Here is a 17,740-nt window from a genome sequence, read left to right as displayed (position 1 = left end):
CCAGGTCAGAATAAGTTTTATCTATTGTGTTATGCGGACGATCACGTACAAGCGAGCCCTGAGAACCATTGCTCAAGCCCTTTCTCAAGCGTCTACCAACTATTCACCCTTTAGGCTCTCGAGCCTTTTGAGTGAATGAGGGACGCAAGTCCGGGCCTGGTTTGGTTCAGTTACTCCAGCTAGTTCGTGGTCGCCCACATTAAGGGTTAAGACAGGGTATTGGGAACTGTTTCTTTCTTCAGAGTGCCCTCTTTGATCACAAGTGAGGGTTTTTCTCTGTGTCTGTTTTTCTTTTATAAGATGGGACATTCTTTTTGCCAGTGTCCCTTCTGTTTACAACATCCACAATGTCCTTGTCAAAAATGGTTGCTTGGGAGGTGTGCCACCTAGCTGTTTGATCTACAAGATCATCGTTTATTTTAGATTGTCACATTTTTATTCTAAACCCTTCTTTTTTTTTTCCCCCTAAATCTTTATTTAAATCCTAGTTAGTTAACGTATAGTATAATATTGGTTTCTGGAGTAGAATTTTGTGATTCACCACTTACATAAAACACCCAGTGCTCCTCACAATAAGTGCCCTCCTTGATACCCATCACTCATTTATTCTAAATCCTTCTTAAAATGTTCCAACAAGTGTTCAGGCAAAGATGCTATTTCTCCTATCCTAATTTCTATTTTTGAATCAGGCTTCAGCTTCAAGTTCAGCTCCACTGAGAGATTGAGATGAAAGGGGTGTTTTTACACTGACACCTTTGTAAACTCCCAAATGTTGTTAGAAGTATTTTCTCATCTAGCACAAAAATCTCTTATATTTTTACCTTTTTTTATGTTTTCATGATTAAATTACAGTCCAATCAATTTTTACTGGAAATGTTTAGGGGATACAACTCCTAAGAGATTTGCCCTACACTTCAGGCCTTTTTTTTTTTTTGGACCCTAGCTTTATTATGGAAAAAGAGATCCTGTAACCCTTTCTGGGTTAATCCAATCAGCCTTTGCTATTCAATATTTAGCATCTGAGGTCCTGACTACGATATGTACACAATGATGTAGGTTAGGCAACCCTGAATCATATGCACCCAAAAGAATTGTAAATTCTTCCAGGAATAGTTGCTGGTCTTCTTGGGGGCCTTGTAGGGAGGTCCTTACCTATAGCTCTTAATTCATCTTGGGTCCAATGTTTAAATTCTACAGTTGCCTGCATACCTGGTTCATAAGACAGATGGATGTTTAGAAGCAACTGACATTTTATGGTGGCAGGAGGTTGTTGGGAAAACACAGAAGGTCTGCTCAAGAGGAAGAGACACACGTAGTTGACAGAAGTGAGGAAAGACAGAGATGAGAAGGATAAAGAGGAAGAGGGATATTGGATATAGGGTAGCAAGTAGAGGACCCGGAGAGGGAGGATTTACTCAGAAATGAGTCTAGTTTCTTGTTGCTTAGGTTTGTCAAATTGCTCACCAGCTTTGACCAAAGAATCTTTTAATGAAATAATTTTTAAACTGGAACTTCTTTTGGAGGCTTCTGTATACCAATTAAAAACTGGAGCCCATTGACCTAAGAAATCTTAATTCCCCTCCTTTTCTAGGGTACCTATTAAATACAAAGTTTATTCAAGTCAAATGTTCCACAGAGTGGCCACTGAAGGCGCAAATCCTCAGAGCTGATGTGATGCTATTTAGAGAGACGGCCACCAGAGTTGGGATTGTAATGAGAACACACATAAGTAGCAGCAGCTTTTCCTGGAGGAGGAGCAGATTTAGGCTTAGACAACCCCAGGAAAGCTGGCAAAGGTTGGTTGAAAGTGATGTTTGCACTATTTGTGTGTCAGACTCCCAACCTGCGGGTTGGCCCCCTCCAATCACTGACCTGACAGTCTGTGCCCGCTGGCAGGTAGAGTGAGCCCTCTCTCTAAATTAAAGGTAAATTCTCAGGACAAAAAGTCAAGGTGGAAGGAGTGCCTTATCCAATTTTATTGGTGACCCGCAGTAAAGTTTGTCCAAATGGATGCCCATCTGGTGAGAACTGCAAACTCATTGGTTTATGAGGCTGGCCTGAACAACAGGCTTATAGGGCCTGCGGCTGTGTCTTACCCTATGACTCTCCTTCTTATGACAAATAGTACTTTCAGATAACACAATACAAAATAAAAGTACAAAAGAGAGCCAAAAAAAAAAAAAGAGGAAAAGGAATAGCCTGATTCCATCAAAGATAGCATGAGTAGAATAAGTAGCTGAGGAACTCAATGCAAAGATAGCAGAGTTCAGACCCAGCACTGACAATGCTGGCACAGACTTGACAAGCCACACGCAGCAAGGCACAAGAGTCCTTTGTGGGGACCACATCTGGTCAAAGGTTAGGGTCCATGGTGATGGACACTGCAGATCGTGCCTCAGTGGGGTCTCTAGGAAAGCTGTGGCAAGAAACAAAGACCACTCGAATAATGGGCAGAAACTAGTCATTCAGAGCTGGCTAGAGCAAGGGAATTAGTCTCCATCACTTGCATTTGGCAGACTCAAGGGCAGCCAGGGAAGCGGAAAAGCTTTATAGTGAAAAAAATGGGAAGGGTTCATGTGTACTCTGATTGTTGGTAAGAGGAAGATGGAGGAAGGCTAGCTAGAAAAGAACATCTTATATCATTGGTTTAGGGAGCATATTTGGCTTTCTCTGGTTAGTCCTGAGTTGGAAGCAAGTGAAAAAATTGGGAAGCTGGCAGTCATTGGCTGAGTCCTAAGGGTTCTGGCAAGATTGCTGCCGGGGTTTTGGTTTGGCTCCCTGGGCTACTTGCTGTAGAGATTATGGATTGAGGTTCTTATCCTATCAGACAGGGTCTAGTCCTTGTCCAGTTTATCAGAGTGAAGACAGCGTTAAGCAATTACATCTCATCTAATCATCATAACGGGCTCCTCCATGTCTCTATTTTACAAGTGAGGGAAGCAAAGCTCAGAGAATATGAGTAATGTATCCAAAGTCATACAACCAGTGACACAAGCAAACTTCAGACCTATTAACTTGGTTATATACTTTTTAACTATGTTACATCTTGTAAGGACAATGAAATTATTCTGATGTTGCCCTATTAAAAATATTAGATGCTCAATAAGTATTCCTTGGGTGAGAGAACGGGTGAAAATAATTTCAGAACACTTCTTTTGCAACTGCCTCCAGAGCCTGTATTTGTTTTGAGTAACTTCTATGAAGGCATAGCTTGATGATGGACTTAGTTTCTAGAAACAAATATTTTTCCAAATTAAGACCAGGAAATAAGGTGAGAGAAACTGCTAGCTCAGAAACCTAGTGTGTCTGCTCAGTAATGAGACGGATCTTGTGATCTTTGCACATTTGCCTGTGATTGACAAAACGGCTTTGAAGGCTTTCTCAGAGAAGTTGGAAGCATAGTTATATTTGGGGAATAAGAACTCAACTCCTCAAAAGTTTAAAGTTGATGCTCACTTAAAAAAATAAGCTAAATTCTCATTATTTTTGCCGCTCATCTTTCTGTGTAGTTTTACAAAGTTCTCAAATGGTCTATCATTTAATAAATATTTGTCAAACATCTATTCTGTGTTTAGTTCTGTGCTTTGAACACATATCAAATATCGCCTTTGTCAAACAGGAGCTCACAGTCTAGTTGAGGAAAACAGAAAATTAACAACTGAAATGCAGTTTGACAAGTACGAAGCTGATACATTATAGGATACCCTAGTAAGGTATAGTAGAAGCAGTGGTGACTTGGTACACGCTGGACAACTTATTCCTGGGGAGTGGCCGGGAGGCCAGAGCCCTATTTGCAGCATTTGTTGATTTCCATGGAGCAAATACTCCCACTCATGGCCATTTTCAAACTCCTAACCTGACGCCACTAAAGAGGGAGCCAGAAAGAGATAATACAGTAGCAGTACACCGCTATGCTGGATTTCCACCCTACAGATACAATAGATGTAAATAATCTCAAAAGCACAGATAACGGTAAAATGTAAAAATAAGTAGGAAGTGGTTAAGTTTGTGTATCTACTTTTGCTTTTCAGAGAGTTAACTTTACTGCAAAGCCACACAATTCATTATTTAAAAAGCAACTGCATTTACAAACCAGCTCGCAAGGATCCTGAACATTTAGCAAAGCGAGTTTGGACCAGTTCAAGTGGACTCCAGCACAGGCGGAACAAGAGCAACCAAGGTCAGGAATGGCTGTGGGCTCACCTAAGGAGGAGAGTGCAAGGTAACCGAAGGCAGGGATCCTACCTTTTCATTTCTGTACGTCTCATCCCTAGTGCTAGGTTGTTGAATGGTCAAAGCAATTCATTAATTCAACAGGAATTTTTTATTTTATTTTTTATCTATTTTTATTTTTTATTTTATTTCGTTTTATTTATTTAATTTTATTCATTTTTATTTTTATTCATGCATGCATGCATGCCCTTGCTATATTCCGGGCACTGTTCTAGGCGCTTGGGGGGGGGTACAGCAGCGGGAACCAGGTGCGTACCTTTAGGCAGTTTACATCCACAGGTGTGTGGGTGCGGGGTGTACCAAAAAAAAAAAAAAAAAAAGTAAAATCTGGTGATGGGTGGTAAGTGTTGAGGCCCAAAATTCTGTAGTGCCGAGGACGAAGGGAATGGGGCGCTGCTGTGTCCTAGCCTAGCACATGCTGAGGCTCAGGAAAGTGCGGAGGAAAGGTTCTGGGACTAGAGAGACACGGGGCCGGAAGCCTGAAGCACAGACTGCGCAAATCTCGCCATTCGACGGGCTGGAGCGCCGAGAAGGCCGCGCCGCCTCCCTCCCCGCCGCAGCCGCAGCGCACAGGTGCAGCGCTCCGCCTCCAGGTCGGGCTCGGCGCCGGCGCCGGCGCCGCTGCGCATGCCCAAGCCCGCAGGCCGGGAGCGCCGCTCGGCCAGTTGCGCGCATGTGCAAAACGACTCAGGATGTTTGTCCCAAGGCCTTGCCGTACCGTCCGGGCGGCGGGCGGGCGGCGGGCGGCGGGCGGCCTTCCTGCTTCAGCGGCGGTGCCCCGCGCGCCGCCGGGGCCGCCGCCGAGATGAACCGCGACAGCTTCGCGGCGGGCGAGCGGCTGGTGTCGCCGGCTTACGTGCGGCAGGGCTGTGAGGCCCGCCGCTCGCACGAGCACCTCATACGGCTGCTGCTGGAGAAGGTACGGGGCTGTCGGGCCGGCCCCGGCCGCCGCGCCCCGCGGCCCTCGCGGACCCCCCCTCCCTGGCGGACCCCCGCCCCCCCCCCCGCGGCCCTCGCGGCCCCCCCCGCGGCCCCCCGCTGCAGCCCGCGGTGCACGCCCGCCCTCCGCCCCTCCCTCTCCCTCTGCAGCCAGAGCCGAGCGCGGTGTTGCGGAGCTCGTGGGGTCAGCAGGTGGAGTCCTGTTTGGTTTGCTTTTTTGCCCACCTCCGGGCCAGTGGTTGCCTTACTGTTTTGTTTGCAGAAAGGGCAAAGTTCGCATCCCTTCAGCTTTGACCATTGCCAGGGACCCCGAGGGCCCTGTGCCCGGCTCGGGGGGAGCTGCGGGAGCCTCACGAGTCTGGTTCCCGCCAGGCTCCAGGATTTTTTTTGTGTGTGTGTGCTTTTATTTTATGTATGTATGTATATATTTTTTTAATTGTGGAGGTCGACTCGCCGGCATGTAGCATACCGCCCGGTGCTCCTCCCGCCCAGCGCCCGGCTCCGTGCCCGCCCCCCCCCCCCGCCCCCGCCCACCCCCTGCCACCGCCCCTTGTCCCTTTCCCAGAGTCCGGAGTCTCCTGCTCTGTCTCCCTCCCTCTCTGAGGTTTCCCACTCAGTTCCTCTCCTTTCCCTCTAATGCCTCTCACCCGAATTTTAATTGCACTCCACTTTGACAAGTCCTCGTTTTCACGGCCTCGGTTGGAGAATCGTCATTTGAAGATAATAAGATTTATTATTGGTTTTCCGTTAACCTGTGCTTCCTGCGGCTTGAGACCCGAGCGGATCTCCTCGTAGTCATTTATTACCGCCCCCACCTCCCCCCGCAATCCAGAGCTGATGGCAACGCCGTGTAACAAATGTTTGGCCTCCTCAAGGTTTTTCTTGCCTTGGGCCCAATTTATGTCTAAAGTTTAGAAAGCAAGGAGGATGGCAAAATACACATGGCGAAGTTTCAAAAAAAAAAATCATTGAAGGAAGATTCTAGGGCTGAAATATAAGCTTTTTAAAGAATTTACTTTTATTTTCATTTTTATCTTTTTTAGGGGAAGTGTCCAGAGGATGGTTGGGATGAAAGTACACTTGAACTTTTTTTGCATGAACTTGCCATCATGGATAGCAACAATTTCCTGGGCAATTGTGGTGTGGGAGAAAGGGAAGGGAGAGTCGCATCTGCATTAGTTGCTCGACGTCATTACAGGTATATTTTTAAAATAGAAACATCTTTTTTTTAAAAAAAATATTTTGTTTATTTATGAGAGAGCAAGGCAGAGACACAGGCAGGGGGAGAAGCAGGCTCCCTGCAGGGAGCCCCATGTGGGACTCCATCCCCTGACCCGGGACCAGGCCCTGAGCCGAAGGCAGGCACTAAATTGCTGAGCTACCCAGGCATCCCCCCCCCTTTTTTTTAAAGATTTTTGTTGTTAAAGACTATGGTGGTAATACCAATAAAACATCTATTGGTAACCTACTTCTTCCCTATTCAGATGGGCGCATGAACCAGATGCAACAGGGAGATGGAAACAATTTGCCTGAGTAGTTGCTTTTCAGGACAGTAGGGTGAAAGTTCTAGTTATCCTGTCGGGTTCTGGGTGTTTAACTCTACTGCCTGTACATTTAATGTGAATGAACCTATTTGGTTGTTAGAATTTAAAATATGTTGAAGTTGTTTATAGTTTGCTATATTTCTTTCCTAACGTTGCAGGTTTTTTAAGAGAATGATTAGTAGGTAGAACTTTAAAACGTTCATCTGGATCTGAACCGAATCCTATTTTATAAATCCCTTGCTTTGCTGAAATAGGTGCAGGAAAGGTACGCTACACTTGATTTTAAATTAAGTCACTTTTTCCTTTTGTGATATTTTAGAAAGCTTTTTCATCAATTCTGTTAACCATGTAATTGGTAGTGTTTCCAAATATGATCATTTCTCTGCTCTTCCACTTTTCTGCGAAATATAGGTAAACTTTTAAAAACTCCTGTCTTGAAATGTTCAGTGGTGAAGTTTTCCTGGGGATAGTAGAATTTTATTTCACTCAAAATCATTGCAGTGAGAACTAATGATAATCTATAACTTGGATGAAAAATTCATGGTTAACATAGGCTAATAACATGATTTATGATATTTGCAAAAAAAAATGCTTTGTACATTAGGTTTCAGTGGTGATGATGTATGACACTGGTGTTCTGTGATAATCCCAGTGTGACAGATTTCTAATCTAACTATAAAGTACAAACAGATATGATTTTGAAGAATATTCAGAGGTATCATTCATGTGTATAATGTCATCTAATTTAACATGAGTGGATTTGGACACTAATTTTCAAGGAATGTATACAGATGACCCTTGATTTGAACTGTGCAGGTCCACTTACATGTGGACTTTTTTTCGATGAAAACTGTACTTTCGTTCTTCCTTATGATTTCCTTAGTAAGATTTTCTTTTCTCTAACTTTATTGTAAGAAAACAGGATATAATATAGCATATAAAATATGTGTTAATTGACTGTTTATGTTATTGGTATGGCTTCCGGTCAACAATAGGCAAATAGTAATGAAGTTTTTGGGGGAATCAAAGTAGTTATACATAAATTTTTGACTATGCAGGCCTCTCCTAACGCCCCCCCACCGACCCACCCCCGATTCAAGGGTTAAGTGTAGTATTTTTTAAATTAAGGCAATATTTGAACTTGCAGCTCATCCCCATGGGAACTTAGTCCACTGCTCTCGTTAAGGAAGTGGAAAGAAATAAGAGAATCTAATGTTGCATATATTCTGGTTTTCTTTTGCTGCTAGCAAACCACCTCAAAACTTAGTAGCTTAAAACGATAGCTTATTATTATCTCTCACAGTTCTGTGGGTTAACTGGGCTCAACAAGTTGATTATTGCTTCCAGCGTGTCATGCAGTTGTAGTCAGATGTTGGCTGAGAGTTTTAGTTACTAGGTTCAACTGGGCAATTTATCCAAGTTGACTCACTTAGGTGGCCGGGAGCTCAGATGGCCTCCCCGGGTGGCTTGGGCCTCTCCCAGCATGGCATCTGGATAATAGGAGGGAGCTCCTGCAAGAGCAGTTCTTCAAGAGGTCAGGTGAAGCTGTAAGGCTTCTTGGATCTAGATCAGAAATTCCAGAACATCACCTCCATTAGATTCTTCCTGGCCAAGCAAGTCACTAAGGCCAGCACAGATTCAAGTGGAGAGGAATTTGATTCCATTTCTTGGTGTTGGCAATAGTGTATGGGCATTGGGAGAAGAGGAATTGATGGTGGCCATCTTTGGAGACTAGCCCTACAATGTAATTGATAAATTTGTTTCAATTTAACCAGGATATTTTTACATTATTAATTATTACATTAAGTTTATGAAATATGTCTGCAATAGTCAAGTGTGGTTTCTGGTGTGGGTTTTTTTTTGGGGGGGGGTTATTGTATCTGTATACTTATACAGTGGATTACTTAGAACACTGAATATTTTTGTCCAGTTGTTGGCCCATTTTTTGCTTAGGTTCATTCATGGAATTGGACGATCGGGTGATATTTCTGCTGTGCAACCAAAAGCTGCAGGTTCTAGCCTTTTGAACAAAATTACCAATTCTTTGGTCCTGGACATCATAAAGTTGGCTGGTATGTACTGTGTTAATCATAATACTTTCGGCTGGCCAGCCACATACGCCTTTGCCTCCTATCTTTTATGAACGCCTCTTTCCAAACAGGTTATAAATGGCTTTTGAAAGATATGTATTTTTAAAAACCCTTTAGAAAAAGATGGAAAACCAGAGCCATAAGCCTGGAGGTTGAATTTGGCAGTGAGCTTCCTGAGACCAAGTAGAGAGGAAGCACTAAGTCTATAACTCCTACTGTTTGATTGAAGAACTACAGAATTTCTTCAAGAAGGATGCTAGTTTTTAGCGGAATAATTAATTTCTCTTACTTTTTATTTTTAGGTGTCCCTGCAGTGACCAGCTGCTTTGTAGTTCCCATGGCGACTGGTATGAGTCTAACCTTGTGTTTCTTAACGTTACGACACAAAAGACCAAAGGCAAAGTATATTATATGGCCGAGAATAGACCAGAAGTCTTGCTTTAAATCCATGATCACTGCAGGTAAAAGAAGAGAAGTGGCATATATAATGTAGGAAATTCAAACTTTTTGTATAGAGAAAGATGAATGAAGAAGAAACTAAATGTGTTCCTGTTCTCCCTTCTTATTGTAAGAAAGTATACATAATAAGATTTACCATTTTAATCATTTTTAAATGTATGGTTCTGTAACATTATATACATTCACATTGTCATACAGCCATTGTGTAACGTATAATCTCCAGAACTTTTTCACCTCAACTGACTCTGTACCCACTAAAATAATAACTCCTCCTTCCCCACGACCCCCCACGACCTCCTCACAATCACTATTCTTTCTGTCTCTGAAATTGACTGCTCTGGGTCCTTTTATATAAGTGGAGTTACAGAGTATTTGTCCTTTTGAGACTGGCTTATTTCGCATAGCACAATATCTTTAAAGTTCGTGTTGCAGCATGTATTAGAATTTCTTTCCTCTTTTAAGGCTAATACATCACTGTATTTATCTTTCTCAACGTTGTTTACTCATTCATTCATTTGTTGATGGACACCTGGGTTGTTCTCACTTTTTGGCTCTGGTGAATAATGCTGCTGTGAATATGGGTGCACAAATACCCATTTGAGTCCTCCTTTGAATTCTTTGGGGTATATGCCATGAAGTGGAATGGCTGTATCATATGTCCATTCTTTAAAATGGAGTTACAAATACTTATCTCACAAGATTGTTTGAGTATTAAGCAGGATGACATAGGAAATGCCCAACAGTAATCCCTGAGCACGAAGGGTGCTAAGGGCTTCAGGAATGGTTGTTGTTGTATATACATATGTGGAAAACACATAAATTGTTGTCATAAATCAAAGTGTAAGGATACAGGCATTGTTATGTATAGACGAGATAAAAACTTTACGTTGGTATTTTAGTATTTGGCTTGCTTAAATCAAGGCAAATCTGAGAATTTAAGGTTAATTTTGAATAATCTCAGTCTGTTGTATGAAATGAACTGTATTGGCCTATAACTAAACCATATAAATAATCCTAAAGAAACTCATGAAAAGGGATTCATAATATGGACATAGAGCAGAAACTGATAGACTTTTAAGAGATATACTGATTTATTTTAAGTGGTATGAAGTTGTCAAGAAGTCTGTTTATTTATATCCTATTAACCAAAGAACTAATAACCAAACTTACAGGAAAGATGGCCATATTGAAGAATTGGAAACTTTTCCAAAAGATGTTAGGATTTGTACTACAATTTACGGTTTATCCTTTCTTAGGATAGTCTATATTCTTAGGAGACAAGATAGTTGTATTCTCAAAAAAAAAACATTTTTAATGTTGAAAGCGAAAGTAGGGTTAGGTCTAAAAAATTTGAGAAAGAATAGAAAATTAGGTGTCATTAGGAAGCACTATTTAGGTTTTGTTTTAATAGCTGTGAAAGTATAGATATAAAACATGACATCTCTGAACCAACATAATCGGATTGATGATTTTAGGGTGGCCAGGTTTTTATATTTCTGTAGATAGAATGCAGACAACTTAATATGGATTATAAAACACAGAAGAAAACTACTTCCTCCTAACTGCTTTAATTTTCTGTGTTTTGGCTCCCTTGTCTATGAAATGAGCGAGTTGAGCTAAATGGTTTCTAAATCTCTTATAGCCTCTAATACATGAGTCCAGCCTGCTGTAAATTTGCTATTTGGGAAGACTGAAAATGTGACTATGTAATAACTTTACGTGTAAAATTTCCCTAGTTTATTTTCTATCCAATTTGTAAGACTTAAGCACTTTGATTTTACTTTTACCCTAAGTACTTACTAGTGTTACAACATATTTAGTTATCTAAGTGCTTTGTACATTGCTTACTGTATATATTGCACATACAACTCTTAAAGTTTATGGATACCTTAATATTCACCATATAAGATTACACATTATTTGGTCAGACATTTGATCATGTGCTAGTTAAGTGTACTAATTCAATTGAAAATTGAGAAATAGTTTTTATATTTAAAGTACAGAAGGTCCTTGTAAACTATGGGATGGTCAGTGATCATTAGGCTGGTAAAATTCATTACTTTTACTTTAGGACTAAAATATAAAGTTGATGATTGTGATTTGTTTTAGTACTCGAATTATATTATTATTCTTGTCCATCTCTGAAATAAAGCCAACTTAAAAATGAAATGCTGCCAGAGAATGGATTTACTTTTCCTCAGTCTGAATGGAATCATAGTGAAGGATCCTTATTTTTATAGGTATCTATTTGACCTTTGTTTTCCTTCCCAGAACAAGTCTTCCTAGTCATATCTAAGTATTAAATAGATTTTGCGGTCCTAATTGTGGTCTACTCGTCCTTCACGTTGTTTTGACCTGCTTTTGATTCATGCCAAGATTGAGCCAGGTCTTTATTACGAGGCAAGGGCTCACTGACCAAATTTAGAGTTCCTGTGTAGAATAGCACTGCTTCCTAGAGTTCTAGGATCTTCCCTTATTTTAGTTTATCTAACATTTTGATTTCTGATTGGCTTGGTTAGGTTTTGATCCTGTGGTGATAGAGAACGTGTTAGAAGGTGACGAGCTGCGCACAGACCTGAAAGCAGTGGAGGCTAAAGTCCAGGAACTTGGGCCTGATAACATTCTGTGTGTTCATTCTACTACATCCTGTTTCGCTCCAAGGGTGCCTGATAGGTAAATCATTTCCAAATAATTGTCTTTTAGGCGTCCATTGGTCTTTTAAATGAAATGCAGATAGACGGACTGTCAGAGATGCTTATTAAGTAACATTTGGCAGGAAATAGGTGAATGGACTAGTGGAGAAACAACACAGTGGTTTGGAGAAATAAAAATTTGATACAGAAGAAGAAAAACAACTAATACCAAATGGAGATCCCTTTATCACCTGAGTAGACACAGAGCATCTGTCTTCCTGTTTTTGTCTGTTTCTGATCTCTTTGCATCTTTGCCTCATTATTTAATAGAAGTTTCTAAGCATAATGTTGGATTTAGTTGTTTTCATTGCTCCACTTCTTTGATTTTACAGTTAGTTTTCTTATATCAGAACTACCAGTATCAACAGATTTTTAAGTAGAAAATTTAGGATTATTTATTACTTCTGAATTTCTTTTCTTTTTCTCCTCCTCTTCTTCTTCTTCTTTTTTTTTTTTTTTAAGATTTTATTCATTCATGAGAGACAGAGAGAGAGAGAGAGAGGGGCAGAGACACAGGCAGAGGCAGAAGCAGGCTCCATGCAGGGAGCCCAACATGGGACTCGATCCCAGGTCTCCAGGACCACATCCCGGGCCAAAGGCAGGTGCTAATCGCTGAACCACCCAGGGATCCCCCCCTTCTGAATTTCTTAATTGGAAGATGAACTCGTGTATACTTGAGTGTACATGGTGATTGTCTTTGCATTTAGAGAAAACTGCATATATTTAAGAGAAAAGCAAAAAGAAAAAAAAGCAATTTTTTTTTCTAAAGGATGTCCACAAATTTTATTCTGAAAATATAACAGGCTTGGGTATAGTAATACAAATTTCTAGTTTTGATGGCACTCTCTGTTTCATTCTATCATGTTGAACAGAAGTGTTAATAATTTGTCAGAACTATATTGACTTTGGACTTTTTTTTTTTTAATTTTTTTTTTTTTTTTTTTTTTAATTTACGATAGTCATACAGAGAGAGAGAGAGAGAGAGGCAGAGACACAGGCAGAGGGGAGAAGCAGGCTCCATGCACCGGGAGCCTGACGTGGGATTCGATCCCGGGTCTCCAGGATCGCGCCCTGGGCCAAAGGCAGGCACCAAACCGCTGCGCCACCCAGGGATCCCGACTTTGGACTATTTTTTAAGATCAAGTTAAACTTTAGTTTTATTCACGGAATCACACAATTTGGCAGTAATGAATGTATGTTACTTTTTTATTAGGCATGTTTTAAGAGACAGTTTTAAGACCATGATCTTGAAAATTTACCTTGTTTTATTTGTGACTCTGAATTCTATTTTAAGATAATATTACATATCATTTCCTTGTTTATTCATTACTTAACAGTTTTTAAATTTATATTGAAATATAAATAAGGATCTCTGTACTTTCTTCATTGATGATTTTGCTACCTAGAAATATTTTAATGTGATAGAAATAAATCGCATTTCCCAAAAACAGCACATGGGTATGTGTTAGATTGTTTATACTTTAGGATAGTTTTGTTTCATTTTGATTTTTTTTTTATTTTTTTTTTATTTTTATTTTTTTTTAATTTTATTTATGATAGTCACAGAGAGAGAGAGAGGCAGAGACACAGGCAGAGGGAGAAGCAGGCTCCATGCACCGGGAGCCCGACGTGGGATTCGATCCCGGGTCTCCAGGATCGCGCCCTGGGCCAAAGGCAGGCGCCAAACCGCTGCGCCACCCAGGGATCCCCGATTTTTTTTTTTTTAAAGATGTTTACAGTGTGCTTGGTGTAGGGTTAAGTATTTTACATGTATTATCTCTTTTGGAAAAAAAAATTACAAATTTTTTTTATCAGCAGAATTCTCAAATGACACTTTCTAGTTCTGTTATATAATGAATGTTCCTGATAAGAGTGAACTTTAGGAAAATGGTGAAGCACAGTTATTAGTAGTATGTTCGAATTTCTAATTTTATTAAATTTAAGATGTATTTTGATTTCTTTGCATTAAGATTATTCCTTTATCGTCTTAACTTAAATAAGCATATGTATGTTATCTTTATTAGTTAATTAATTGGACAGAGTATTGTAGGCAAAATCAGTCAAAGGAAATATAAAAAAATAAGGGTATCATTTCTTCTATCTGAATAACATCTCAATTGGCTGCTAAGTTGCAATACAATTTGATCTACATGGAAAGTATTTTTTATCTGTCCTTGCCTTTCATTAAATATCTTTATACAATATTAGCAGATTTGATCAATTCTGAATATTTAAAACAACTCAAATGATATTTTGTTCCATTTTAAAATAGTACTTTATGTTATTATAGCATCTTACTCTCAAGGAACTTTGTTAATAAGGAATGCTTTCATTAGAACACAAACATGTCGAAGTGCCTTTTATGAAGAAAATACTTGTGTGCATCCCAGAAGGTCTATTTTGTTAAAAACAAGTATCTGATTAATTTGAGTAATGAAAGGTTCCTCTCAATTTGTGAGGTTTATGAAAATGAATGATAAAATGACTTTAACTCATAATACCTTAAGGAAGTAAATTGAAAACTTCTGACAGAAAAATGGGATTCCTGTCTGTACTTTTTTTTTTTTTTTCTGTCTGTACTTTAAAAACATAATGCGGGCAGCTCGGGTGGCTCAGGAGTTTAGTACCACCTTCAGCCCAGGGCGTGATCATGGAGATCCGGGATCGAGTCCCATGTCGGGCTCCCTACATGGAGCCTGCTTCTCCCTCTACCTGTGTCTCTGCCTCCCTCTCTCTGTGTGTGTCTCTCATGAATAAATAAATAAAATCTTAAAAAAAAAAAACAATGTACATCTAAAAAATGTATTTTGCAAAAATAAATAACTATGTAATATATATTTGAAATACATCCTTATGGGAAAGAACTTTTATTGAATAAAAATGCTTTGCTTCCAAATCCTTTATATTATAGAAAGAACATTTTTAAGAAATTTTTAAGAAACTTTATTAAAACATAGGATTTAGTCTTAGTTTCATAGCATGTGAAGATATTTGTTAGAGATGGCCTCAGTCACAAGTAGTATTTGGATTTGCAGAGGAACACCATTCATTACACACTAATTGAAATTTATTACCTTATTTTGCATAGAGCTTGACTCTCAACTTGTTTTAATATAAGGAGTGTCAAATGAAAAAGTAAGAGTGAATTTAAAACCAGCAGCTATTTAAAAGATTCTTTAGTTTGCAAGTTGTTGGAAAATGTTATTTTGGTACTGAAACATTTTAATGTTCTGTATTTTTTAATACATTAAAGTCTACTTGAAAATGTATTTTTTACTTTATGAGATGTTAAATGTAAGATTTCTTAAGATTTTAAGACATGCTAATTATTTTGCAACTATTAGCTTTAGTATGATAAGCAACCAAAAGCATTTAAAAATGAGCATACCACCCTGTTAAGGGGTCATTATAATCTTCTCGCTTTTTTATATAGGAAATTTTAAAGTGATTTAAAAGCTCCCATGTATACGGATTTTTATAAATACCAGTTTTCTCATTTATTGGTAACATTAATTTAAAAGCTTTTTTAGGTTTATCCTAAAGTGCCTGCTGCTGAATTTTATGCTAAAATACTGCTGTAGAAATTTCAGTTTTCCCATTTTTTTCATAGTGTACATTAAGAATAACTATTGAATTAAAAAAAGTTCTCACACTGTAATTTATAAAAGCACAGTAGGAATATGTCTTTCTGTTGAATATTTATGTTTGTAGATTAGAAGAACTGGCTGTGATTTGTGCTAATTCTGGCATTCCACATATAGTCAACAATGCTTATGGAGTGCAGTCTTCAAAGTGTATGCACCTCATCCAGCAGGTAAGAGTTTAAAAAGATGTGTCAAGAAAAAACTATTTTAACATATTACAAGATTCTTCCTTTGTTTTTCTTACTACTTAATATAGTAAAATCAACCATTTGGCATCCTCAACTTCATGCAGCATTAGAAATTGGCATCTAATATCCATACAGTAAAAGTCACTCTTCTTTGCTGGTAGTTGGACTAATAGTTTTGGTCAGGACCAACAGAGAAATACTTCAGTAGCTCATTTTTTTTTAACTTTCTGAGATTGTTTCATTACCAGCATTCTCACTTTTCTAATATACTGGGTTATTGTATTTTAAAAACTATATTGATGATTTATTTCATATTTAAGGAATCACTTTTATTATCCTATGCTGGAAAATGGCTTCACTTTATAACATTTTAGTGTATAGCTATGTAGTTGCAGGTTTTAAAATAATGTTATGATTTTGTTCTTATAAATATCAAACAGGATGAGATCCTGGTCATCTGTTTTACATTTTTTTTTTTAAAGATTTGTTTGTTTATTTTAGAGAGAGTGAGCACACGCATGTGTGGGAAAGAGGGGGCAGAGGGAGATGGAGAGAACATCTCCAGCAGACTCTGTGCTGAGCGCGATTCAGGGCTCTATCCCACCACCCTGAGATCATGACCCGAAACCAAGAGTCAGACGCTTAACTGATGATGCTACCCAGGCGCCCCTGGTTTAGATCTTTTTTGAAAATATGCCTGGGCATCCCATCCTGCTCAGGCTAAGAATTAGAGCCATGGCCTGCAAGGCTTTCTGTATTCAGGCCTCTGTAGCTTCTCAGTTGCGTTTCCTGCTGTGCTCTGTCTCACCTGCTGTCTCCTGCACACCTGCCTTCCTTCTGTTCCTCCAGTGTGCCACAGGTGTGCCCACTGCCCTGGTTTTGTGCTCGTCCCTTCCCCTCACTAGATTCCTCTTCCAGAGACTTGAATGGCTTCTTAACCTTTGTCAAACACCCGATCTGAAATTACTGGTTCCTTTTCCTTGCCTGTGTTTTCTGTGTCCCTTTTCCTATTTTATGCCATACTCATTTGTTTTAAGGGATACATTTTCCCACATGTTACAATCTGGTGTACATAATTGATACTCAGTAACTGGTTACTGAAAGCATTATCTACTTACAATGATTATTTATACTCTATGAAGATGTGGATAGATACTATTCATGTATGGTATGAAGTGTATGATTTGTGTGCATAATGGTGTTGATCACATACTTGGTTTTGACACACATGTGGTTTATGTTATGTGGGGACTTATTCACAGATTATCTGTGGCCTTCTTCAGTGCAGTGGTGAATGCTCCTCAGCCCAGTAGGTCTTTGCTGGTAAAAAAAAAAAAAAAAAAAAAAAAAATTTGTTGGAGTGTTAAAAGCAACTCATATAAATGTGGTTTATATGATAGTTATTAGCCGATTTGCTTCTTTTCTCAAAGGTTGTACCAGTTAGGATGCAGTTGGCTACAAATAAAAGAAAACCAACTCAAAATAGCCTAACCAATGAGGAACTAGATGCATTTACATAGCATAAGAAATCCAGAGGTGGAGTGGGTGGTAGGCTTGTTATGCCAGAGGAAGACTAACATTTCTGTCATATCCTTTGCTATTATTCCTTAACTTTTTGAGGAACTTTATCATAATTCTAGACTAGGTTATTTCCAGTGTGAATGATAGCCAAGAAAAGTCACATAATTCTCTACACTGGAAATCTTAAAAAACATTTTCTTTCAGTGATTTGATTTTACTTCTCCTTCCTTTCCCCCCTCTCTTCTTTTCCTTTTTAATTTTTAGCAGCCTCAATTATTTTGAAAGTTTAGTACATCAGTATTACTAAAAGGTCAGAAAAGTGAGGAAGGAATAGAAGGTCACTCATAATCCTATACCCCAACAAATACCCTTAATAATTTATTTGTTCACTTTTTCTCTTTTTTTATATGTGGGTTGCTTTTTACATCG

The 17,740-nt window shown here is 39.2% G+C and overlaps 1 protein-coding gene across 1 annotated transcript in view; it reads left to right on the top strand.

Moving 5' to 3' along the window:
• Window positions 1-4,974: 4,974 nt before the first annotated feature.
• SEPSECS (Sep (O-phosphoserine) tRNA:Sec (selenocysteine) tRNA synthase) overlaps window positions 4,975-17,740 on the top strand; it is a 36,776-nt gene continuing 24,010 nt past the window's right edge. The window contains exons 1-6 of the mRNA XM_055326628.1: window positions 4,975-5,152; window positions 6,216-6,370; window positions 8,670-8,788; window positions 9,109-9,267; window positions 11,785-11,938; window positions 15,670-15,772. Coding sequence (XP_055182603.1) covers window positions 5,039-5,152; window positions 6,216-6,370; window positions 8,670-8,788; window positions 9,109-9,267; window positions 11,785-11,938; window positions 15,670-15,772 — 804 coding nt within the window. The 5' untranslated portion in view covers window positions 4,975-5,038. The remainder of the gene's footprint in view (window positions 5,153-6,215; window positions 6,371-8,669; window positions 8,789-9,108; window positions 9,268-11,784; window positions 11,939-15,669; window positions 15,773-17,740) is intronic.

Source organism: Nyctereutes procyonoides, unplaced genomic scaffold, assembly GCF_905146905.1.
Source record: "Nyctereutes procyonoides isolate TBG_1078 unplaced genomic scaffold, NYPRO_anot_genome, whole genome shotgun sequence".
Classification (NCBI taxonomy): Eukaryota; Metazoa; Chordata; class Mammalia; order Carnivora; family Canidae; genus Nyctereutes; species Nyctereutes procyonoides.
The sequence above is the reverse complement of the archived record's forward strand: the minus strand, read 5'-3'. Positions and strand labels throughout refer to the sequence as shown.